Source organism: Scardinius erythrophthalmus (assembly GCF_964197995.2).
Source record: "Scardinius erythrophthalmus genome assembly, chromosome: 3".
Lineage (NCBI taxonomy): Eukaryota > Metazoa > Chordata > Actinopteri > Cypriniformes > Leuciscidae > Scardinius > Scardinius erythrophthalmus.
In genome coordinates this window covers 20,049,622-20,076,897 of record NC_138223.1, presented here as the reverse complement: position 1 = coordinate 20,076,897, position 27,276 = coordinate 20,049,622, and the positions used below count along the sequence as shown (strand labels likewise).

The 27,276-nt window shown below is 43.0% G+C and overlaps 1 protein-coding gene across 1 annotated transcript; it reads left to right on the top strand.

Annotated features, from left to right (window-relative positions):
• The first annotated feature begins 577 nt into the window (after window positions 1–577).
• kcnip4b (potassium voltage-gated channel interacting protein 4b) lies at window positions 578–27,051 on the top strand. The gene is made up of 8 exons (XM_081360890.1): window positions 578–763; window positions 7,656–7,780; window positions 7,911–7,980; window positions 8,630–8,700; window positions 9,086–9,193; window positions 9,290–9,394; window positions 24,254–24,316; window positions 24,393–27,051. The coding sequence occupies exons 1-8, from the start codon at window positions 676–678 to the stop codon at window positions 24,438–24,440; spliced, it is 678 nt and encodes a 225-aa protein (XP_081217016.1). The 5' UTR covers window positions 578–675; the 3' UTR covers window positions 24,441–27,051.
• Window positions 27,052–27,276: the final 225 nt, after the last annotated feature.

The following is a 27,276-nucleotide window of genomic DNA, read 5'->3' as shown; positions in this document are numbered from 1 at the left end:
TGCATAACTGAAGAGGCAGAATAATGCCTTGGTGATCACATTACATGAGCCTGTCCACCAGAGGGAGTTGTAAAACGCAGAGTGTGCCTTTGCCTAAGGATACTGAAATTCAGAACTGCCTCCTTGATGCTTCTAGACTAGAGGTACTACAGTAACTCCTTTAAAATTAAGTTTTCTCACTTACTGAGAAAATGCATGATTTTCATTGGATCTACATAGGCAGAAAGCAAAGGTTTTGTAGACTTTATGAGCTTTTGTTTTATTTATTATTTGTATTGACATTTGTAAAAAAAAAAAAAAAAAAAATAATAATAATAATAATAAACCTTAAGTAGGCTATACAAATGGTCTGATGTAGAGAGACAGTACACCAAAATAATGGTGATCTGTAATTAAATGAAGAAAACCTATGTGTGCGTGCGTGTGTTTGTGTGTGTGTGTGTGTGTGTGTGTGTGTGTGTGTGAGTGAGAGAGAGAGAGAGAGAGAGAGAGAGAGAGAGAGAGAGAGAGAGAGAGAGAGAGAGAGAGAGAGGGGGCGGGGGGGTTATTCGCTCTCAGCGTCACTGTCCATCCATTTAGCCTGCCTGATAGGAAACTGAAACCAGTGAAATCCAACCTGATAGCACATTGGAATAAATCGGAGAACTCGCTTTTGCTTCCATTCTTTCTCTGAAAATGAGCAGCCGACGGCGACGATGCAAGCGTCAGTTGATCAAGTTTACCCAGCATATTGCTCGCTTAATCACAGGAACTCTGAACTCAGGTAACCAGTTTGTAACAATATTTTTCTGGATATAATTTACCGCATTGCACCGAGACTAAAAAGTTTGCATCATTCTGTCGCTTTGTTGTTCTGAACTTCATTTAGCCTGTATCAGCTTTTGTTCCAAAATTGTTTACATTAACTGCTAAATAATTGCTTTACGAGAGTTAAATTATTTCATAGGTCTACATTAGAAATCGGGTACTAGACTACATTAAAATAAATTTAATTAATTGATTAATTAAATCTAATCAGTTCATGAATATTCTAATATGACTACTGTGTGTGAAAATGTATAATTAACGTTCATGACTTTTCTATTTAAATTTACTTTAACAAATTATCTGTTATGCATTACATAATGTAGCTACACAAATGTAAACATTAAAAAGTAACAAACATTTTTTAAAAGAACAAAGACATAAGACATATTTGACATAAGTCTACAATGAAAATACTTTTTTGTAGAAACACTTTTGACTCAGAAATCTTTAGTAAATTTCACAAACACACATATGGCAACACTGAATTAATAATAAAATCTTGTAGTAGAAAAATGTCACGGTTACGTATGTAACCCTCGTTTCCTGAAGGAGGGAACGTGAGATGTTATGTCGTAATAGTACTGTACAGTAAGAAAGACATTTCCCTCCCTCAGAAATTAACATTTCTTAGAATTAATAAACAATAAACAATTAGTGTTCACAGGAATAACAGGTGGATTGATTGTAATATAAATTTTACTACATTAAGTTAATTATATTAACTGATCCAAATATTCATAATCAATTATAAGAAGTTATGATTGATTATTAATATTACTTTAGAGCTAATTTGCTATAACACATTTGGACTGGCCGGTTAGGGGCAGTACAACATATGGAGTGTCACTGGGGTGGCTTCAGCCTGAGAAGGGGGAGACTACACCGGACATTGACGGCAGAGTGGACTCTGCCAAGGGAAAGACACAGGCTCACTGCAGGGAGCTGATCGTGGCAGAATACACGTGGTCACCTAGAACCTCCACATCCCGTCCAGGGACCAGACATGGAGTTTCCAGAGGTCTGGACGCGGGTGCCACAGGGTGCCCCGTCTCTGAGAGAGCAGGTCCTCTCACAGAGGAATGGGCCAGGGAGGGGCTGTTGCGAGGAGCACTACTTTGGGGAACCAGGTCCGGTTGGGCCAATGCGGCGCAACTAGCAAGACCTGCTCCTCGTCCTCCCTGACTTTGCACAGTGTCTGTGTAAAAAGAAGGCTCACTGGGGGAAACGCATACTTGCGTAGGCCCCGGGACAAGCTGTGTGCCAGAGCATCAATGCCAAGGGTGCTCTCGGTCAGGGAGAAGAACAGCTGCCAGTGGGACGTGTCCAGGGCGGCAAACAGATCTACCTGTGCGGTCCCGAAGCACCTCCAAATCAGCTGGACCACCTGGGGATGGAGTCTCCATTCTCCCGGTAGCACCTGCTGCCGTGAGAGCTTGTCGGCTGCACGGTTGAGTAGGCCCGGAATATGAATGGTACGAAGCGACCTCAGATGCTTTTGACTCCAAAGGAGGAAATGGCGAGCGAGTTGTGACATGGGGCGGGAGCGTAGACCACCCTGGTGGTTGATGTACGCAACGGCCGCAGTGCTGTCCGTACGGACCAGTACATGCTTGCCTAGTAGCAGTGTTTTGAAGCAGCCCAGCGCAAGGTGTACTGCTAACAACTCGAGGCAGTTGATGTGCCAAAGCAGTTAGGCCCCCGTCCACAGACCTGAAGCTGTATGCCCGTTGTACGTGTCCCCCCAGGGACACGTACAACGTACTTCATTGTACCCAAGAAAGAGGGACATTGTACCCACTTTCTTGGGTACAATGAAGTATGGGCTGTAGAAGCCGGTCTTCATATCGGCTGGAGGGACCGGCTCAGTCGGGTCCTTCGCCAGTAGGACTGCGATCTCTGCCCGGTGAAGGCCGGGGGACACCGGGCAAACTGAATTGCATAGCCAATTCTGATGGTACGGATGAGCCAGCAAGACAGGCTGGGAAGCGCTAGCTAGGCTCCCAGGAACCGTGCAAGACGTACCTGCAGTGGGGCAGGAAGGGACCCGACTCGGACGGTGTAGTGGCCTGAAGTGGGGTCTGAGTGTGCAGTGCAACACTCCTGACTCCACCGACCAGCAGGGGATGAGTGAGATAGCATAGACGCGAGCGCATCAGGCTGCCGCTGGCGAAGCAAGAGGGGGCAGAGGGTGGCAAGGCATAGTGTCGCAGACCACCAACCTCTCTCTCTTGGGACCCAGAGATAGAGAAGCTGCTTTTGCTGAGAATTTGGTACCACTGGCTGAGACGCCAGTGGTGGAACAAAATGATTCAACGGAAGTTCTCCACCGGGCCCTCCTCCAGGGAAGAGCAGCTATACTAATCTGGGTCGCCCGCAGAAGTAGCCCTTTTCTGTTGTACCAGAAGAAGAACTAGATCGGGGCATAGGCAAGGGGACTCCACCTCGTTTGAGGCACTTGAGTCTCTCATCTAGAACGCCGAACGATGCGCGCTGGGTTGTCGTGACAACCCGCGCTGTCAGCCGGCTGCTTGATGGCACACGGCACGCTGATCGTTTAAACCTTTATGAGAAAGGTAAGACGAACAACGTGCCGACGTGGAGAGAGAACATAAACCACCCACGAGCGCAGTTTCAGCACGCTTAAGCCCAGGCATGTGAAACAGTGATTGTGGTCGTCATATGTGGATAGGAAACGACCTTATCCAGAAACACACGGTTTGAATGACATCTTGATAAAGACGCAGTGTCAAACCGTGTATGCTTTTTCAGGAAAAACTGAATGGGATGACCGGGAGATGACCACGGCACAAGATAGTGCAAGCCTGATGTGAGCACTCACATTCTCATTGAAGGCACAACATTCTGAGCTGTGAAAACAGCTGTTTTGGTGGCTCTCTGTGAGATCGCGGCCAGCACTGTCTGCGCCGTAACACCAACACCAGCTTTGAAGAGGCGTTCTCCTGAAGAAGCAGACTCGTTTCCTTCTTTTGAAGTAGAGCAGAAACAGTACAACCAATCGGCTCCGAAGCAAAAGACAAATTTGCGACTCACCTGCTGCTCATTATATGCTCACGCTGCAAGCAGAGCAGCTGATACAATTATCGCATGCCAATGTGCAGTGGCTCGTTTTAATACACTCGAAGTAGATTGGTCTCAAGGCGATCCCAATTACGTCGTCACGTCGACGAAATGTTGAACGTGAGCGACTGAAAGGGAACTGAAATTGTATTTTCTTGTAAAATTTACTCCAGTAATTTGTTTTATTTTCAAATTTGAAAAATCAAAGTTGTACACACCAGCACACACCAGTAAGACAGACCAGGGGCAGTTGTCATTTACATTTGCTCCTTTTATCCAAAGCAACATTGCACTGAATGTATAGTCTATATTATTAGTCAAACCCATTACCTTGGCAATGCTCTGTGTTTGAGCAAAACAATACATCTTTTGCAGATTAATTAAATAATTGCAATTTATTTTGGTTAATCCAATTGTTTTACTTTTTCCATTTTTCTGACAACCCGCAATATTCTAATACAGATGTCCTTAAAAAAAAAAAAAGGAAATGGAATAAAATCAGCGTGTATCAACAGCATGGTTTCATTGTGAATATACGTGTATTTTTGCTTGTCCTATAACCGTGGAAATGCTCAACAGTGTTTTCTATTTACATGTAAGACTTCCAGGCATCTGTTTAAACTGACTTTCAAAAATACCCCACCATAAGAAATTGCTTGCTGTACACCCCTCCTTAGTTTCCCATATGTCATTTTCCCACGACAACGATTCATATTTCATTTTCAAAAACCGACATCAGGCTAGAAGTAACCATACCAAACTAGAAATGCCCACGAAAACAACATTATACACTTAAATTACAATAGCTCAATTTAAAGTTTTTTTTTAGAATGACACAGATCTAAGACCAATCTCACTACAAAAGTTTTGATGAGGAATGAGTAAAATGGCATCAAAATAATAGCAAGGAACATTTTTTTAACTTTTCAACTCAAACTGTCAGTGCAAGTTTTTTTTTAAACATTTTTATAGATGTTATTAACTATTGAGCAAAGTAATAAACTTTTTGGAAAGTTCTACATTTGTTAATATATGTCAATCTAAATGGAATTTACAATATTCTGATATTTTTACATATCACATTGCAACACTTATGCTAATAGAAAGGTCAATGGGTGTTTAAACCAGGCTGCTTGTAAGTTCATGCCTTACACCTCTTTTTCTCCCTTGACTCTTGAAGGGTGTAATTACACATTTTACTGAAATATTGAAGGGTGTAATTACACATTTTACTGAAATACTTAATATTTAATGTAAGAGTTGTAGATCAAATACCTTGCCAAGGTAATACAGAGCCATGTTTAACTCCTATAGAGGTTGGCTAACTGTCTCTAACATCTTTTAGTCTGAAAATAGCACAGATGTGTATACCATAATAATGTAAATAATAATTAATAATAAATAAATAATAAATCCACCATAGTGTTATTTAAGGTTTTAATATAAACTGGTTTATTACTGAAATTACAGTGCTAATCATTAATGGTCTTAACTTTGTGGATGAGAGTTGTAATTAATTTCATTTTTCCCTTGGCTATGCTTCATATCCTTGTGGGACTAAATATAATTACACACTCCATCATTCCATTGCCAACCATAAGACACTGATGATCCCTTAATAATGCCATAAATTAAGTATTGGAGACACCAGTATCTTTTTCAGGTAATTTTATCCGCCACATTTCTGCTTAATTTTTTTTGCCTTTGAGAAGCTGAGAAGTACCTTCCGTAATTTGAAATTCATGCATTCTGGATGGATACTTACATTTAGTATTTGATTCATTTAATCCAGTTGATTGGTTTCCACTGGGGATTCACTGCTCAGTCTGTATTTATGCCTTAAAAGCATCATGAGACAAAAATAGCTACAAACCATTCAATCTTTTTTCCCTTTCTACTTCAAAAACAGGCCAAAGCAGACATTTATGAAAGTGATACTGTGTCATGTTGCTAATCAGCAGGGAAATAATGATTAACACACTCCTTACAGCACACTTTGGCAATGAGAGGACAATTAATGAATTTACATTCAAATTAAGCTCTTGAAATTAACAAATATGGTTAACTTATGAATATGGAGAAAAATGTGTCATTTTTATATAAATGTTCCAAAAAAGCTATTTTTATAGAAAATGTTTTCTTCTATCAGACACCATTCGATTTGCTCTTTCATCTGAGCCAAAGCATTTTTTTGTTTGTTTGTTAATAATGCTGTTTTGTCTCAGTTTCTTGTGTGTGCAATGATTCATTTTAGGTTTCCTCACAACTGTATTCTCAGTCCTAAAATAGAGTGAAATATTCTGTAATTTGGCTCCAAATCTCCAGTGAAAATGATCATTCTGACCCCCCTCAACAAAATATTGGATTACTCAGTAAATCTTCATCCATAACATCTAATATTTTGGCTTTAATCACTATTTATGTTTGTCTTTCTTCATAAAAAATATTAACAAAATAAAAAAATTGAGCCAGGGAAGTTTCTGAAATTTGGTTGATTTGACACGGAGTGACCATATGGGTAAATCTATATTATGTCTATAACACACGTGATTGATGTTTTATGCATAAAAGTTTCCCTTTAAACACATTGCAGATCCAGAACTAGACTCTCAAATCTGCTCTGGTTATTTGTAGCACACGACCTCTCCAGTGAAATGTGAACAGTTAAGTGGTGGGTGTTGTGACATGATTGATTATGTTTTAGGAGCAACTTGTAAAATCTTGACCAGTCTTTAAGTGGGTCATTCTTGTACCCCAATTTATTAGTCCCATTGTACCCCAATATATTAATCCCCTCATACAAAAACAGTTGTTAAACATGAACATGTTGACCTTCAAATAGTAATTAGCAGTATAGTTCAAATAAGACTGGATGTTTTAATAAAGGTTTTATGCAATTATCATTGTTTTATCAAATTAGCATTGCCTTTTTTTTCTTCTGTATTTCCTCAGAAATGGTATTGGCTATTTCTCATACTTGGACAAGGATAAAGGCTAGAAGTAGAACTTTTTTAAGCACAGGGACTATATCTTGTTAAAACCATTGCTTCTTTAGGGCTGCAAGCATCAACCCGCACCAGGACGTTCTTCATGAGAAACTGGGACAGAGGTATTATGGATGTCCTAAAGGAGACACCACTAGTTACCTGACCTGCTAAGGCACAGTGGTGAATATTTAATAAAATTCATGGAAACAGGCCAGCGGACCTGTTAAGCAGTTTATGCTATGAATATTGAACCTCACATACTGTACGTAATAGCCACTAAACGGTTAAGTATTTTATGAACAGCTTTAAATATCAAAACAGAGTTATACAAAAATAAATAAAAAAACAATAAAAAATAAAAAATACAGTACTGCACTATAAACTAAATACTTGCATGCTACCTAAACACATTTTGTTATGATCCATTATTGAAGTAAAGACACAAAATCTGTTTTGACCCTAATGTAGTTTCTCAAATCAAAGGCAATGTGTAAAAGGGTAAAAGTGTAAATGGGCTTGAAAAAGCCATCAATACATGTCACTCTCTTTTCATTATTCATCAAAAAGGCAAGTGTTTGTGTAATTAGTGTCACTGGACACCTGCTAGTGCCAGGATTCATAATTAAAGATAAAGCTCTAGGTGTCATTGGACAGATTGTGAACAAGGGTGTGTCTGAACACCTGCATATCACAGTAAATAAAAAATAGTTATTCTTTCTTTGATACAGAAGCTGTATTGCCCATAAAAAAATAATAATGGCATCTGTATGTGCTATGTTGTAGATAATGAGGACGAAGAACAAGAGAGCACAACGGTGCGGTATCAACCGGAAAATCTGGAGCAACTGCAGTCGCAGACCCACTTCTCCAGACAAGAGCTGCAGTTACTCTATAGAGGATTCAAGAATGTGAGAGTTCAGTTAAACCTCACCTGCTGGGTGTAGAAATAAAAAATGATGTTGTCATTTTCAAGCTTCTGCTCTCTTTGGAGAAATCACAGTCCCTTAAATATTGCTGTTCTGATCCTGTTTTTACTAGGAATGTCCAAGTGGAGTTGTGAATGAGGACACATTTAAAAACATCTATGCTGTGTTCTTCCCACTGGGAGGTTGGTCCACTTAAAGTTTATATTATTAAATATGTTTAGCAAAAAAAAAAAAAAGAAGTGTGTATGTGTATATATATATATATATTGCCACCTTTAATATAGTTTTTAATAGGAAACTAAAAGCAAATTCTCTATAAAATCAAGTGATCAAGTGTTAAAGATCTATTGTGCAGGCATTAAAGGCTATTAGTAAATTACAGTATTTAAAAATATGTGCAAATCACATGAAAATACTTTGTAATGTGACAGTTGGAAGACCGAGATCTTTTTCTGCACACTGCAGTCAGTGTCTCCTCCTTTTGGTCTGATGTGATATCTTTCACACAATTTTAACAGAAAGTTACAACTCTTAAAGTGACAATATAATATGATAAAAACCAGTATAACTTTTTATCCCCTTGGAAAAGAAAATATATATTAACTGTGCCATTTTATTACCAGATTCAGTTCAAATCCTGATTTTATTAAGCTATGGGACCGGCCAAACCAATTCAAATAAATATATAATAAAAGTAAAACTGGCTGCCATGCCATTATAATACTATTTCTTTGAAAAATGTTTAGATATATACATGTTACAGAAACCTAAAAATCTAAAGCATCAAATTTTTTTTCTGCAGTAATATAATTGTATTTATTATTTTCTCAGATTCATCAAAGTACGCTCAGTTTCTCTTCAATGCATTTGATAAAGATAAGAATGGCTCTCTTAGTTTTGAGGTAAGGATTTTTAACGAAATTTTTTTGTAGATTGGGACAAACATTTATGTAGAAAAAATATGCAAAATATGCAAATATGCACAAAAAGTCAATGTTTTGAATGGCTTTAATAGTTTGGATACAGTATCGCTATTGATTATCCTTTATATTTGACATTAATTTGATTCAGATTTTTGCAATAGATAATGTTTTCAATGTTTTAATGTTTTCAGATGTTTAAATCTTTAACACTGGATAAAAGATTAGAAAGAACGTACAGCTACTTTATTATGTCCATTCTTTAAGACTGCAGTAACTTTAACGTGTTCATATGTGTTAAATGGAAGCATTAAAGGAGGCTTTGACATTTCTGCTTTTTTTTTTTTTTTTTTTTTTGCTTTTAAAGGAGTTAGTCTGTGATCTCTCTGTTTTGTTGAGAGGTACTACTGAAGAGAAGCTGAATTGGGCTTTCAATCTATATGACATCAACAAAGATGGACAGATTACTAAAGAGGTCTGAACACTCTAATGTCAAGGACTAAACACCTTGTGAGGTTTGGTCTGTGATGTACTGAATGCAAAGACTGTGTATTTAATCTTTTTGTTTCAGGAAATGTTGGATATTTTGAAGTCTATTTATGATTTGATGGGGAAATCTATCCATCCACGGCTCAAAGAGGAGGCAGTGAGGCAACACGTCAGCATTTTCTTCCAAGTACTGCAGTTTTACAATATTATAATGGGAAAATGTAACTATGCTTACATTTTTTGAAAATATGTGCAATTTTGCTTTATATAGCAGTGTGCAGATGAAATGTCCACAGGTCATTTGAACTTGTGTTATTTTACTCTTGTCATGAAAATTCCTAATACACTTTACGAAAACTAATCTGACTTTTTCAGTCATGACAATTCAGATAACCTCCAGTTGTCAATACAATACTAAAAATACTTCACTTTGGGTCAACTGGTAAAAGATCAAGCCTAACCCTAACCCTAACCCTCCATATGAAATGTCCACAGGAGTAGCACTAAAAGCACTATGAATTTTAAAGGTGCTGTATGTTGCTTTTTCACTCTACTAAATCATAAAAATACCATAATATCTTTGCAGATATTTAGGAAACATACTACAACATTAGTTCACATACTCGTTTCTCTGAAAAACAATGCTACTGCCAGTTATTTTACTTTGAAATGTGTGTTCCGTGTTGGAATGTCTGTTTTTGTTTTGGTCTGTGTAATCTCGCCCACTGCCAGTTCACCCAATAGTATTTCGACACCCCGGGATGCCAGTTGGCAGGAAACAGCGTTTTGCAGCCAGAAAACAAAATGGGTCAGAGATTGCAGATTCTACCCGAACTAAAAAGCCTCAGTATCCATCTAAAAATCTCTATGAACGAGAGCATATTAAAACATGGTTAAATCAACTCATCAACTTACAGTGTGTAAGTGTCCCCTGCTTTCATTGTCAGTTGCGCTCGTTCCTAGCCTGGCAAGCCAGACCTACGTCAAGATGTTAGGTCTGGCAACTCACCATAGACACGGCTCAATCTGAGGGGTGGGATAAACGGCTGTCTTTCATATTCACTCTGCACGCAATAGGACAGCGCTTCAACCAACCAGAGCGTTTTCCCAACAGCGGAGCTAGTTGATAGATCCCTTTTTTTAAGAATGACTTAAGTGCCGTTCTTTGCTCTTTTCTCAAAGAAAAACCTAACTCCAAGTCCTCCAGACTCGCGGCCAAAGCCGATTCGAAAGACTGTTCTCCAGCAGCAGCTGCCATTCTTTGTTTTCAAGTAACAGGGAACCGTCGCAACTTTGTTGTCATTATGTTAAGCCCGCCCCGCCTACTCTAAACACGACGTGATTGGCCTGACCCAATTTAGGTTTTTGCAGCTCGAAAGTCAATGGAGAGTTGCTAGACTACCCTGGCTGCAAAATACATATTGCTGCTGCTAGGGTGTGTCTAGATTTCTAGGCTAGCTCGTTCCTGTTGCGTGTCCAACCCGCGTGAGTGTTGAGTCTGAGGAGGAGGGGGGCGGGGGAAACAACGATCTCCGATGTTTTGAATTTGGACTAGGGGTGTGCGATATCAAACGATACAAATGTCTCCACGATCTACTTTTGAAGAAATATCGTAATATCGTGCTTCAGTGCTTTTTATCAGTTGCAGTTCTGGCGCCTCCATCTCAACATACATTCTCTACGCAGAGGTAGAGTTACACTCACAGGAGACTGCAATTCACAAAAGTTCATTATTTGCATGTGCTTTGAAGCCTTGCCGGTTAAACATTTCATTCGCATGCTGATGCGCTGTTAAAACGTGCTTTTCTGAGCGGTTACAACCGAAGCGCACTGAAAAGCCTATCAAACAGCGCCTGGTTACTGGACTACGTTATCTTTCGAGTCTTATTGAGCTTATACTGTCAAATACACACAAGGTTTACATAAACACAGTTGGTTATGTCTTAAGTGAAAGCAAACATTTGAGAGAAAATCGTGTGTGTGTGTCATATGCGTGTTTATTAGATGCGTGCCGGTCTTAGGCCGTGTGTCCACCAAAGCGTTTTTAACCAGCTGAAAACGCTAGGCGCTCTGCTGAAAACGCCTAGCTGTGGGCGCTTGAAAGCGTTTTGCCAGCGTTGCATTTTTTTCAGTTGAGACACTTTGCTTGTTATGATACGGAATATCCGCGAAAGTGTTACTAGTATCTCATTTCACACATATTTTGTTTCTGTGTTGATTCTATATTAAAATGTCGATACAATGTAATGTATTTTCTCTGGCTCTTGTTTTAAATGATTTTGTTCCGTTATTATGCTTGTTGTTGTCATCTGTTGACGTACGTTGTACAAGCAGAATGTGGCGGACGCGGTTGGTCGGTGTGGTATTAGTCCCGCCCCTCCTCCACTGTGATTGGACGGTTTGGTAAAAAGTGATGTGATGAGCGCTGCGTTTTACCAAAAGTTGAACATCCTTCAACTCTCGGCGACCTGTAAAAAACGCTGAACGCTCAGTGCTTCAGCGTGAAAAAGACGCTCAGCGCCTTGTTACGCTCATGGCGTTTTAAAAACGCGGCTCTCCCATTGAAAACAATTGAAAAAAACACTCCAGCCGCGTGAAAAAACGCTTTGGTGGACACACCAAAAAAAGTGACAGTATAGCCTAATAGTAAACCTTAAAGTGACAGTATAGCCTAATAGTAAACAAGCTGCCGCTTGTCCTTAAAGGGATAGTTCTCCCAAAAATGAAATTCTGTCATTATTTACTCACTCTAATGTTGTTCCAAACCTTTATTAATTTCTTTCTTGTGCTGAACACAAAAGAATGCGGCTAACCATTAACAAACAGTTGCTGGTCCCCATTGACTTCCATAGTAGGAAAAATATACTAGTCACTGGGGACCAGCTGTTTGGTTAGCCACATTCTTCAAAATAACTTTTATTTTCAACAGTAGAAATAAACTTATTTGAGTTTAAAACAACTTAGAGTAAATGATGACCATTTTCATTTTGGGGGAACTATCCCTTTAAATGTTAATAAAACAACAAAACACAAAGAGAAAATCACTCAGAGCAACACAAGCGTGACCCTGCGTCTTTTTCAAGATGTCATTCCGCTTGTGCGTTTCTGGATGCCGTCGTTCCCTGGCGCCAGCAGATGGCCACAGTAGTTGCCTCTCGTGTTTGGGCATTCAACACGCTGAGGCAGCTTTTGTGGATAGTTCATGTTCCCATTGCGGGAATATGACTATCTCAGCGCTTAGATCGAGACTCGCTTACCTCAAGGGACCAGTCCCCTCGCCTATGCCCCGATCTAGTGTTTATTCTGCCCCGCAGAATAGACCTACTTCGGTGCATGACCAGGGTGAACTGAGGATTACCATGAGGGCTTCCCCGTCGAGTCAATCTCTGTGGGCCCCTCACACCTCACAAGCGCTGCTGCCATTGGAGTCCCTTAGTGAACGTCTTGGTCCTTCTCCTGAACGACCAACCGTTTCCTTTAGGGCTCCTCCTGACGACCAGATGTCGATCGCAGCATCGGAGGGGGAGCTTCAGTCCTCTGGAGATGACGACTCGGCTGCGTTACCCCCCTCGGGGCGTGTAGCGTTGTCCGAGACCGATCCAGAATGGGCGGCCATGCTTTCCCGGGCCGCCGAGAAGGTTGGGCTTGCGTGGAACCCTCCACCACATCCCGAACCTTCTCGGTAGGACGATTGGTTTCTCGGGGCGGGCCGTGCTGGTTCTCAGTGCGCCGCCCCGGTACCTTTCTTTCCGGAGGTGCATGAGGAGCTTTCTAGGACGTGGAAGGCACCGTATAGTGCCCCGAAGCCGTCTTAGTGGCTCCTCCCCCCTCGCCACCCTCGACGACGGGGCAGCTAAGGGGTATGTGGATATCCCCCCAGTGGAGCGGGCCGTCGCGATGCAACTGTGTCCGGCGTCCGCCTCCTCTTGGCGGGGTAATCCACGCCTCCCGTCCAAGGCCTGTAAGTTTTCGTCCGGTTTAACGGCGAAGGCTTACAAGGCCTGTGGACAGGCTGCTTCCGCCCTCCATGCCATGGCGCTCTTACAGGTCCACCAGGCCCAGGCGCTCATGGACATGAACGAGGGTGGTTCTGAACCAGAGCTCCTCCGGGAGCTCCGTGTGGCAACCGACCTCGCCCTCTGGGCGACGAAGGAAACCGCACGTTCAGTCGGTCAGGCGATGTCCACCTTGGTGGTCCAGGAACGCCACCTTTGGCTCAACCTGGCGGATATGAGGGACACCGATAAATATCGGTTCCTGGATGCCCCTCTTTCCCAGGTTGGGTTGTTCGGCGACGTGGTCGAGAGCTTTGCCCAGCAGTTCTCGGCCGCACAGAAGCAGACGGAGGCCATCCGGCACATCCTGCCCCGGCGGACCGCTGCTGCTCCCATCCGTCCGCCGGCCGCAGACCCTCCGTCTACTCGTCGCCGAGGTCTGCCTTCTGCGGCGTCCTCCGCTCCCGCTAAGCCCCATCAGCAGCAACCATCCAGGCCTCAGCGTGAAGCAAGCCGTAGGAAGCCGACCCCGCCCTTCCAGGCCGCAGCCAAACCAGGAGGGAAGCGACGGTGCAAACAACCCTGAGACGGGCGGCCCAGAGGTGGATCAAGTTGCTCTTCAGGAGATGGCGAAGGCGCCACTCCTTCCCCCGGTGGAGGGCCGGGCGGAGAATCTTTTGTTTCCTTTTCTTTGTGTTCCGCCACTGACCCACGGGTAAGTGGTACCCACATTTAAAAAAAAAGAGCAATTTCTGAAACCTCTGGGCCCCAAGAGGGCGCGCTTGGTAGTCGACGACGCCGCCATGCCTTGTCACTCCCGAGCCCCCTCTTTCATCGCCAGCAGGCAGCAGTGGCTGTGTCCCGGACGCACTGACGCCTCCGCACACTCACTCTGCCCTTCAACGGAAGCAGGTATGTGCTGCACCACACACTCAGACCCCACTTCGGGCCGCTGTGCCGTCCGAGTCAGGTCCCTGCATTCCGCCGCGCTGCTCCACCCCGGGTACGTCTGTGGTGCCGTTGGTCCTGCTTGCTCGGTCTCTGGGAGCCTGGTTAACGCTCCCCAGCCCGTCTCGCTGGCTCATCCGTACCATCAGACTCGGCTATGCGATTCAGTTCGCCTGGCGTCCCCCTGCTTTCAAGGGCATTCTGTTCACCCGTGTTCTGGCGGACAATGCCCCTGTGCTCAGGGCAGAGATCGCAGTCCTACTGGCGAAGGACGCGATCGAGCCGGTCCCTCCAGCCGATATGAAGACCGGCTTCTACAGCCCGTACTTCATTGTACCCAAGAAAGGTGGTGGGTTACGACCAATCTTGGACCTGCGCGTCCTGAACCGGTCCCTTCACAGGCTACCATTCAAGATGCTTATGCAGAAACGGATTTTCAAATGCATCCGTCCCCAAGATTGGTTTGCAGCGATCGACCTGAAGGACGCGTACTTTCATGTCTCGATTCTCCCTCGACACAGACCGTTTCTTCGCTTTGCGTTCGAGGGGCGGGCATATCAGTACAAGGTCTTACCCTTCGGGCTGGCCCTGTCGCCCCGCGTCTTCACGAAAGTCGCGGAGGCGGCCATTGCTCCCATGTGCGAGCGTGGTGTTCGCATCCTCAACTACCTCGACGACTGGCTTATTCTGGCCCAGTCGAGAGAGCAGTTGTGTGCACACAGGGACATGGTGCTCAGTCACCTCAGCCACCTAGGGCTTCGGGTCAACTGGGAAAAGAGCAAACTCACCCCCGGGCAGAGGATCTCTTTTCTCGGTATGGAGTTGGACTCGATCAACATGACAGCGTGCCTCACCGAGGCCCGTGTCCAGTCAGTGTTGAACTGCGTGAGCATTCTCAGACGCAGAACAGCGGCACCACTGAAAATTTTTCAGAGGCTCCTGGGGCATATGGCATCTGCAGCCGCGGTTACGCCGCTCGGATTGCTTCATATGAGGCCGCTCCAACACTGGCTCCACGATCAAGTCCCGAGATGGGCGTGGCAGAGCGGCTCGTGCCGGGTCCAAGTGACTCTGCACTGTCACCAAACTCTCAGCTTGTGGTCGGACCTTTCGTTCTTGCGGGCAGGTGTTCCCCTGGAACAAGTGTCCAGGCACTCTGTGGTCTCCACGGATGCCTCTGCCACCGGCTGGGGGGCCACGTACAACGGGCATGCAGCTTCAGGTCTGTGGACGGGGCCTCATAGTCAGGGGGCCAATTCTGAAAAGGGCTTCCGTTAAGACTTTTGCGGACATGTTTTGGTACAAGCTGTCACCCTATTTTTTTAGTTAGAAGACACCCATAGGTAAGATATTAGGGTGGTTGTCAATTGTGAATTTTTTTTTGTGTGACTTGTACAAGCAATTTCAGGCCAATTTTTTGGTTTCCTGCTCAACACGACATGCCAACAGTAAATGTTGAATATCTCCACAACCACAAGGACCATATTCATAAAAATGGTATCAAATGAAAGCCAACACTCATGGGATGTCTGCCGAAGTGTCAGAATGAACATTTATTGTACAGTGTAAGAGACAACAGAACTAGAACATGAAAAAAACTATCTCCGCCTAAAGAGAACCAGTTTTCAAAGTGAATATCAGCTTGGAAACATAACCTAGTATCCCAAAACCTCTATCAATCAGTACCCATATCTATGGGAATGAGTCAAGCAAAGTTTAAAGCTTGTAGGGAGAGACAGTGCAATGCTGCACAAGTTATAATACTTTAATGTCAAGGCGGAAATTTAGAACTGTAGATGATGGTCTATGGTGCTATTTGACTTAATTAGTGTACCAGGTTGTAACACAAATTATATTACATTCACATATCACTATAGTTATTAATTCCATCCTAACAAAACTGCTCTCTCACTTCTTTAGGGTTGGGGGTTAGTAACTAGTTAGTAGTAATAACTATGTAATAGTCCTATGGCAAAGGTATGTTTTTCCCCATCAAAGCAGTGGCTCTCAGGTTGGCAGAGGTTGGCTCTCGGGTTGTCAGTCTCATCCCTTTGAGACTGAATGGATTGAATAAGCAAGGTCAAGCTAAGCGCAATGCAAATAATGGTGTGTGTCTATTATATTGCAAAAATATTGCACAATATTATACTACAATAATCTCAAGAAAGAGCACAAAGACACCACTTCCTGAAAAATCACTTCAATCAAAGGGCTTTATCTTGGCTGTATTTTCCATATTTGTCTTGACAAATGAAACATTGTTCCCAATCAATATCTCTTCCTATTTGTTTTTCTTTGGACGCTAGGCTTACAGCTTCCTCTGGATCCATGTTATCTCATCTGAAGGCAAATACATTTTTCACTACACTAGTCTGATTGGTTTCTGAGTGGATCACTACAATGTCCTCTGACATAAGCTGAGGGCTTTGCTATCTAACAAGCTTATTAACGCTTTTAGCTATAGCAGACTGTAAAATAGGCTGCTGTGAAGCAAATAAATTAAAAACAATATTTCCATTACACATCTGCACAAAACTTAATTTACCTATTAGTAAGTAAGCTAGTAATTATGAAAGTAAATTAGCCTAGCTATACACTCACCTAAAGGATTATTAGGAACACCTGTTCAATTTCTCATTAATGCAATTATCTAATCAACCAATCACATGGCAGTTGCTTCAATGCATTTAGGGGTGTGGTCCTGGTCAAGACAATCTCCTGAACTCCAAACTGAATGTCAGAATGGGAAAGAAAGGTGATAAGCAATTTTGAGCGTGGCATGGTTGTTGGTGCCAGACGGGCCGGTCTGAGTATTTCACAATCTGCTCAGTTACTGGGATTTTCATGCACAACCATTTCTAGGGTTTACAAAGAATGGTGTGAAAAGGGAAAAACATCCAGTATGCGGCAGTCCTGTGGGCGAAAATGCCTTGTTGATGCTAGAGGTCAGAGGAGGATGGGCCGACTGATTCAAGCTGATAGAAGAGCAACTTTGACTGAAATAACCACTTGTTACAACCGAGGTATGCAGCAAAGCATTTGTGAAGCCACAACACGCACAACCTTGAGGCGGATGGGCTACAACAGCAGAAGACCCCACCGGGTACCACTCATCTCCACTACAAATAGGAAAAAGAGGCTACAATTTGCACGAGCTCACCAAAATTGGACAGTTGAAGACTGGAAAAATGTTGCCTGGTCTGATGAGTCTCGATTTCTGTTGAGACATTCAGATGGTAGAGTCAGAATTTGGCGTAAACAGAATGAGAACATGGATCCATCATGCCTTGTTACCACTGTGCAGGGTGGTGGTGGTGGTGGTGTAATGGTGTGGGGGATGTTTTCTTGGCACACTTTAGGCCCCTTAGTGCCAATTGGGCATCGTTTAAATGCCATGGCCTACCTGAGCATTGTTTCTGACCATGTCCATCCCTTTATGACCACCATGTACTCATCCTCTGATGGCTACTTCCAGCAGGATAATGCACCATGTCACAAAGTTCGAATCATTTCAAATTGGTTTCTTGAACATGACAATGAGTTCACTGTACTAAAATGGCCCCCACAGTCACCAGATCTCAACCCAATAGAGCATCTTTGGGATGTGGTGGAACGGGAGCTTCGTGCCCTGGATGTGCATCCCACAAATCTCCATCAACTGCAAGATGCTATCCTATCAATATGGGCCAACATTTCTAAAGAATAAGGGTGTCACAATTTCGATTTTAAATCGAAATCGATCGAAATTAATGCTCAATCTCGATTATCGAATCAAAAAATGGAATCGTCGATGCTGCCACGCCCCCATGTCACGGCAGCCTGGCTTGCCTGTAATAGGTAAAACTCCTTTTCTCGAGAATATTGAAGCCTTTATTTTAAAACACATTGCAGCGAGAGCATCATATCTCGTCTGAGCGAGCTGATTGTCTGTGCTGCGGCAACTGCACGAACCTATGGCGAGTTAGCAGTGGCGTACGGTCCAATGGGAGCGCATGGCGCCCTGCCAAGCTTGAGCGCGCCGATTTGGACGTGGCTGGAGAGTATAATTCACAAAAAACTCGCCAAAGGATTTTAGGTTTAAATCGACTGAAGCGAAGTACCTGATATGAGCGAAATAGCACGGCAAGGCAAAGCAGTACTCGTTCCCTTATCTCTAAGGGAACCGAGGTTACGCAAGTAACCAAGTAGCCTACATTCCCTTACGAGAACGTTCTCTCGTAATGCGTTGCAAACGCTGTGGGAACCCAATTTAAAACGGCGTGCTATTCGCCTGTGACTGCTCTGAGGAGTCCAGGGAGCCCCGGGACTATAATAGCCAGGTAATAGGTTATATTGTTTAAGTTTCCAATTGACTGAAGATATAAGTTATTGTTACATTATGTTGTTAATAAACGTTTTAAATTTGACAATGTAGTGTGTGGTATTGCGAATAAAGGTCAGATATTATTATATTGCATAAAAGTCTTAAAATGGCATAGCTTGTGCTTTCAATTTATTTTTTTAAAATCGAGAATCGAATCGAACCGTGACTTTAGAATCGAAAATGTAATCGAATCGAAGATTTGGAGAATCGTGACACCCTTACTAAAGAATGCTTTCAGCACCTTGTTGAATCAATGCCACGTAGAATTAAGGCAGTTCTGAAGGCGAAAGGGGGTCAAACACAGTATTAGTATGGTGTTCCTAATAATCCTTTAGGTGAGTGTATGTCTGGTAAGTATATAGCTAGTTGGAAAACAGTTTAGCTTACCTGTTTCTGGCAACATTTGATGGTAGAATGGTAGAATCTTGAGGTAAATGTTTGTGTAGACAAATAGATCAAGTTAATCTGTTGTGTGATTGTGTGATTCACTCCTTTATAAAGTTTTGTTCAGACTGTACTGTTGACACCTGCTGTGATCATCTTCTCTGGATCTGCTGCCTCAATCTGCTGCCAAATCACAGCTGCGCTGACACAACAGTGCCCCTTGTGGTGTGATACTCTTGTGGTATTTATTGATTATTATTTTTTAATGATCATGCTTGCACATAAGTTGGATTATATTGCACATTTGCCCAAAATTACAATAGGTAACGGAAGAAAATGGAAGCACTTTAGGGGAAAAAATCCGCTTTTACCACTTTTAAGAATATAGTGTTAAAATGGACAAAAAAACATTTTCTAAGCTGACAACCTGGCTAGAACATATGTTGAGGGGATAAATATTAATATTTGATAGGTTGTATACTTGTACCAAAAAGTGTCCGACAAAGTTTTAATATCAGTTTTGGCCCCCTGACTATCAACTGCATTGGCACATCAACTGCCTCGAGTTGTTAGCAGTACGTCTTGCGCTGAGCCGCTTCAAAATGCTGCTACTAGGCAAGCATGTACTGGTCCGTACGGACAGCACTGCGACCGTTGCGTACATCAACCGCCAAGGTGGTCTACGCTCCCGCCGCATGTCACAACTCGCCCGCCATCTCCTCCTCTGGAGTCAGAAGCATCTGAGGTCGCTTCGTGCCGTTTACATTCCGGGCCTGCTCAACCGTGCAGCCGACGAGCTTTCACGGCATCAGGTGCTACCAGGAGAATGGCGACTCCATCCCCAGGTGGTCCAGCTGATTTTCAGGCGCTTCGGGACCGCACAGGTAGATCTATTTTCCGCCCCGGACATGTCGCACTGCCAGTTGTTCTATTCCCTGACCGAGGGGACCCTCGGCACGGATGCTCTGGCACACAGCTGGCCCCAGGGCCTACACAAGTATGCGTTTCCCCCAGTGAGCCTTCTTGCACAGACCTTGTGCAAAGTCAGGGAGGACGAGGAGCAGGTCTTGCTAGTTGCGCCATATTGGCCCAACCGGACCTGGTTCCCGGAACTAGTGCTCCTCGTGACAGCCCCTCCCTGGCCCATTCCTCTGAGAGAGGACCTGCTCTCTCAGAGACGGGGCACCCTGTGGCACCCGCTTCCAGACCTCTGGAAACTCCATGTCTGGTCCCTGGACGGGACGCGGAGGTTCTAGGTGACCCTGCGGTAGTTGACACCATCACTTCCGCTAGAGCCCCCTCTACAAGGCGCCTCTATGCGTTGAAGTGGAACCTGTACGTTGACTGGTGCTCCTCTCACGAGGAGAACCCCCGATCTTGCTCGATCAGAGCGGTGCTTTCCTTCCTGCAAGAAGGGCTGGAGCGAAGGCTGTCTCCCTCCACCCTTAAAGTGTATGTTGCCGCTATTGCCGCACATCACGATGCTGTTGATGGTAAGTCTTTGGGAAAGCACGACCTGATCGTCAGGTTCCTGAGGGGAGCGAGGAGACTGAATCCTCCTCGCCCACTCTCTATACCCTCTTGGGATTTGTCTCTGGTACTTTCGGCACTTCAGAGACCACCCTTTGAGCCTCTGCAATCAGCTGAGTAAAAATCCTGTCCTGTAAGACAGTACTCCTGGTTGCATTGGCCTCTATCAAGAGGGTAGGGGACCTGCATGCATTTTCGGTCGATGAATCGTGCCTAGAATTCGGCCCGGATAACTTTCACATGATCCTGAGACCCCGGCCCGGATACGTGCCCAAGGTTCCTACCACTCCCTTCCGGGACCAGGTAGTGAACCTGCAAGCGCTGCCTTCGGAGGAGGCAGACACAGCCCTGCCTTTTCTCTGTCCCGTTCGCGCTCTGCGTCTGTACGTGGACAGAACGCAAAGCCTCAGGACCTCAGATCAGCTCTTCGTCTGTTACGGAGGCCAGCAGAAGGGAAAGGCTGTCTCCAAGCAGAGGATGGCCCACTGGATAGTGGATGCCATCGCCTTGGCTTACGAAGCCCAAGGCGTGCCCTGCCCGCCCGGGTTGAGAGCCCACTCCACTAGGGGTGTCGCTTCTTCCTGGGCGCTGGCACTCGGCGCCTCGCTGACAGACATCTGTAGAGCTGCGGGCTGGGCGACACCTAACACGTTCGCTAGGTTTTATAGCCTACATGTTGAGCCGGTGTCTTCCTGTGTGCTCGCTTCAACTAGCCGGTAACACCGAAGTTCCCGCTCTAGTGTCGGCTTGCTGCGCCACTCCCTTCCTAGGAATGGATACGTGCGCTTTTTGCTCCAGTCGAGTTCCCCAATTGGCGAACCCTGTGAGTTCCTCTGCACCCCTTCGGCAGTCGGACGTTGCGGAGCGTCCGACGCCAGGCCTAGTGCTCGTATGCTTGTGTAACTTGTGCTAGGCTGGGTTCCATATGTGGTGATTCCTGCGGCGATCACATATGTGTATTCTTCCACGACCAGCTCCCTGCGGTGAGCCCGTGTCTTTCTGTCGGTGTAGTCTCCCCCTTCGGGTGGAGCCACCCCAGTGACATTCCATATGTTGCACTGCCCCTTCGGCCAGTCCATATGTGTATTCTCCACATATTACCTCCCTTCGGGCAGGATGTGGCTCCGCAGCGTCCTTTCCCCTGGAAAGGTACGCTTTCCCAGTGTTATCCAAGAGTTCCACTGTGTGGGGTATAATGGAACAGCAGCGACTGAAAGGGAACGTCTCGGTTACTAATGTAACCCTCGTTCCCTGAAGGAGGGAACGGGAGACGTAACGTCCCGTCGCCACCGTTGCTGACCATCGCTGCATGGCCGTCACAAATCTCGGCTCCTCAGCGAAAAACAATGTGTGCGTGCGCCCGCTTCCTGTTTATACCCGCGCTGCGGGGCGGGAGCGCGTGACGTGATTCACGCACGCCAACGTTCATTGGCTCGTTCTGTAGACACTCAAAGTTGATAGGGCTCCCTGAAGTGATCCCAATTACGTCGTCACGTCGACGTTACATCTCCCGTTCCCTCCTTCAGGGAACGAGGGTTACATTAGTAACCGAGACGATTTTTATCTTCGCCAATTTGGCCTAAATATCTGCCATTCTTTTTTATTTTATATTTAGACATTAGTTTGGCTGTAATGCTCAGTCACTTGCAAAATAGTAAAAACCAACATGAAAAAGAATCGTGATAAAATCATGAATCGAGATTTTTCTGAAAAAAATCGTGATATGACATTTTTGCCACATCGCCCACATCTAATTTGGACTGCAGTACCTATTTCGACCACTAGCTGTCATTCTTACAGACTGCGCCATTAATCCTGTTTGAACATTGGGTTATTTTACCCTTGTCATAAAAAAAATCCTAATACATGAACAGACACTTCTAAGACAGGCTGGGGCACACGATGCAACGGGCAAGCAGCCTCAGGACTTTGGACAGGGCCCCAGCTGCACTGGCACTTCAACTGCCTCGTGATGTTGGCAGTGTTGCTAGCCCTATGACTTTCAGGCTAAAGTCACTAGTAGTCTAGGATGAGGTCTCTTACTGAGGCTCTTACCAGTGTTTCCTCTACCAGCTTGTGGGGTATCAAGCCATAGTTGTTGGCCAGGTCTCACCACAGTACCCCCTGTTCTCCTTAGCTTCTCTGAGTAGATGTGTGACCACGCCTGTGTGCTCTACAGTGTTGGGAACGTTACTTTAAAAAAGTAATTAGTTACTCACTACTTGTTCCAAAAAGTAACCGAGTTAGTAACTGAATTACTCTATAATAAAAGTAACTCGTTACCAGGGAAAGTAACTATTTGCGTTACTGTTGAAAAAAAAAAAGTTGCTATATGTCAAAGAATTTGGAAACACTTTGCAATTTGAATGTCCTGTATAAACAAAATTACGGAATGTTTTTATGTTTCCACTGTTCGATCGCGTCCGCGCCTCACACACACACACACACACACACACGCACACGCACGCACACAAATGTAAACACTTTGCGACTTTTCGATCGCGCCCGCGCCTCTCTTTCTCTCTCTCTCTCTCTCTCACACACACACAACACATTCCAGCATTCCAATCTTTACATCGCAGCCTGCTCCAGAGACATGTTCAGAGCTAAGGCGGGGCTACAGATTAGGTGTCCCTAAAGAACCCGCGTATAACAGTAGTTCCGCATTACATTAATTAATTTGCACGCGAGTTTTATTTATTTTTATACCGTGTATTCTCCGTGTAAATGTATGCACCAAACCGTGACGGCCGTACGGGTACATGTACCGTTCCACCCTTAGTTCTTGCCTTTGACCTAAATGAATTTGAAGTAGTGCTTATATCTCCACCTTGAAAATGCCAACTTTTTATCGGATTGCTCCTGACTCGTCATCTCTGCTGCTTCATCGAATCTCTGTTTAGCTGGTGTGTGTGTGGCGCGTGTGCTGGTATGTGTGTAAAAACACTGGCTCTGATTGGCTACCATGAAACAAATGACTAGAAGTCATTGACTGGTCAAATGACTGGTCCTAAAGTGTCCTCCTCTTTAAGAATCTACACTCTATCTGCAACCCGCCACTGCTGTACTATTTTACCTCTCCTCCAGATGACCTTGAGAATCTTCCAGAGCCGGTGTAACAGCATAGGGCACTGCTTGTACACCTTTTATGATGCCCCAGGACTGGAGCTGACCTAGACCTTGCTTTCTTTCCTCAACTTCTTTTATGAGTGTCCCCCTCAGGCCAAATGCCTCATCAGGCTTTGGTGGTCTTATCACAACTTCACACTGCCCTAGGTCTTGATCTCTGGTCTTGGCTAGGGGCCTACTGCGTTTCTATCCAAGGAGCTGCTTAATAAACCCAAATGTTTTATTTTTAAAAGCAGTCCACTTCCTAGCCCTCTCCCTCCGCCGCCTCCTATGTTGCTCAGCTCTGTGTAGGATCACCTGACGTTCCCGAACCCAAACGTTCTAAATATCATCCACAACTGACTGCAAACTGGCATTCATATCTGCCTCCATTTAGTTAGCAATTCCCAAGTTCCTACGATCCAATCAATTCCCAAAGGATGAAATCAAGTGCTGCCCTACATTTTTTTTTTCTTGTTTCATAAGTTGTTTCACTCTTATATACCTCACAATAGAGAAGAAAAGACTATCACAACTTCCGGTTCTGTTAATCTGTTCATTGTTCACATTTTTTATTGAGTTCAGGCTGGATATGCAGCAGACATATTTATTAGAATCGCTATGAAAAGTCAGTTTTGAAATGCATCACTAGATTACTCCTCACTGTACAAAAGAAAGAAAAACTGCATTTGAATTACATTTTTTTTCCTCCCCTTAGAAAATGGACATAAACCAGGATGGTGTAGTAACTATTGATGAATTCAGTGACTGCTGCCAAAAAGTAAGGCTCATTTTATCTTTATTAAAACATTTATTACTTTTAGCAGATGCTTAATAATACCACTTTTGTTTTGCAGGATGAAAATATCATGCAGTCTCTTAAGATTTTTGACAATGCAGTCTAGATGTTAGTCAGGAATTCCACCAGTACTTGGACAATTCTATTATCCAATTCTCATTTATACATCTGAATTTATACATACCTAGGTAGAAGTTTGGGGCTCTAGTGAGATGGAAATATAAGGAACATGTTAGTGGTAGAACAGCAACTGCTTTTACTAAACAACATCAGTGTTCTAGTATTGTAATGTGCTTCTGTGGTTACTGACATGGCTCATTTTTGGGTGCACTAACTAGCTGTTTAATACTAATTGTATCACACTTTTTATTTTCCACAGCTGAACTCTAAGTACCCTTACGAAAAAGTTTATTTCAAGTGTTCTATTAATATACTTCTTTTAAACTAAAAATAAGAAAGTATACTTTCAGTCTACATTTTATATACTTAACAAAAATATACTTAAAATTACACTTAAGTGTACTTGACTTGTACTGAGAGAAAAGTCCAAGTATATATAATCTTTTGATCGAGATATACTTAAAAGTATAATTAAGTATTCAAAGTATACTTGGCTTGTAGTTGTGTTAACTCTTTTGATCGAGTAGCCTATTAAATATACTTTTTTACATAGTTTTTCATATACAGTCTTATGAAACTTACATTGTTTGAAAATATTGATTAGAATATTGATATAAAACAGATATTTAGGTTATAGATGTAGAGATATAGGTTTCTAATTCTGCGTATCTGAATTTTTGTGTAGGCTAGTCCACTGGTAGTGTATAGGAATTTAATCTAAATCTACTTTTCCCCTAGTCTGGCTATCACCAGACCAAGCTCAATCTTTTAAGATTGAACATTAGTCTAGAGAGTATGTTCTGTATTTTCTACTGCACAAGAGGCGTGATCAACGGGCATAGTTCAAATGACTCTGATTGTATGCAATTGGATAGTCCTTCAACCAATCAGACCAACAATCCGGGTGACGTACATTGCAGCGAAAACTCCAGGCAGGAAATGTGTCAACAAATGTGTTGGTTTGTAGCATTGATCAGCGGTTTGCAGAAGCAGCAATGGCACTGAGCGATTTTTGCAGGTTGTGCAAAAAAAAAAAAAAACATGAAAGTGAGTGGTATTTACACCCACTCGAGCGAATTGTTTGCTAAAGTAAAGAAGCCATTGAGCATTGTCGAGAGGTTAAAAGGAATTGGATTGGATTAAACCCGCCAATAGTGCGCCAGGTGGATAAGCCAGTTTGTGATTGGTCCCTGCGGATTTGTAAGGAGGATAGAAGAATGTACAGGTTTATAGCCTGAGCTGCAGGGTGAAATCAAATCGCCGGCAGATCAGGCTGGGTTTACCCAGTCTACTTTTCCCCACCATTGACTGAATTTTCCCACTATCCATGTTTGAAACAAGCTGAAACAAGTTATAGAAGATTGCTCACTCAAATGTAAAATAACGTGATCATCAAACACTGCTTAATATTACCAAATGAAATGAAGCATAACCCATGAGGAGAAAATGACTGTGAAGCTTTGGGGGTGTTGGACTTGATCTACTCCATCTGTGTTTTGATCATCGTTCTGAATCTGATCAAGACGTAGTCTTTGACAAAAATGTGATTTTCTCAACTTTTTTGTTTAAAATGTTGCCTTTCTTTATGAAACTTACTGACATTCAAGTGCTGATAAAAAAGGATGCATGAATCTTATAAAATGTTTTTAAAATTAAAGTAGAGTTAAAGGTATATTTCAAGTATTAAAAATAATATCTACATTTGAACAGTAGTATACTGCAAGTGCAAAAATTATATATTAATAGTAAACTATAAGTATAATGTTATGTTCACTTAAAGAAAACTTACAAGTATACTTGCAGTATAAAACTACTAAACTAGTAGTTTACTGAGAGTACACTTCAGTGTGTACTTTCATAAACTAAACATTTTTACTACTTGTATTAAAATAGTAAACTACTAGTATACTTATAAGTTCACTTGTAGTACAGATGCATTACAAATGAGAAACCTAGTTGTGTACTTAAAGTTTACTACTCTTACACGTATAGTACACTTAAACGTATACTTTTATATACTAAAAGTGGGCCAATTTAGTCCCAAGCAGTATTGAAATAGTACACTTACAAGTGTACTACAAGTACACATTGATATTAGTATACTTACTACATAAAGTATACTTAAAAATATACTTGAACATTACTTAAGTATACTTCATAAATGAACTTTAAGTATACTTCTTTTTCGTAAGGGTAGGCCTACTCTTGGTAGGCCTATACTTGGGTAGAGATTCAAAGCATGTTTAACCCTAAACTTTTTAAAATTGAATCCAAAAGATGAATGTTTTTCTTCTAAAGTTGTTAGCATGCACAATGTGCAATGATAATGAAATTTAGCTTCTTTTCTCCTTAATGATGCACTGAGGAGGTTGAAGATGATCAGAGTGTGACAACCCAAATATTATGTTGGTGCTATTTTCTGTTCTCTAAGTGCAGCAATGCTTAAATTCTTTAAATTCTTATTGTCTTTCCTTTTTGTTCATATCATCAAGCTAGCAATTATTTGAAGAACAGATCCCATAAATTAAATTTAAAGGAGTCATAACCTAGTATTACCTTGGATACCCACGCTCTATTATAGTCTTTCAGGCACTTCTAAAAAGAAAAGTGAAAAAAAAAATAAACACAGAGCTCATCTGACCCTTATTTCTGAAGGCATTATTGTCTCGCGAGATCTGATGCGATATTTTGGCTGTCGTGGACGGTCATTTTAATAATGCAAATGAGGGGCGCATTGATTGGTGGCAGGAAGGAGGGGGGTTGACACCGCAGGTAACTTCAGCATATCATTCCAAAATGACATCATGGTGCAAGTTGTGAAT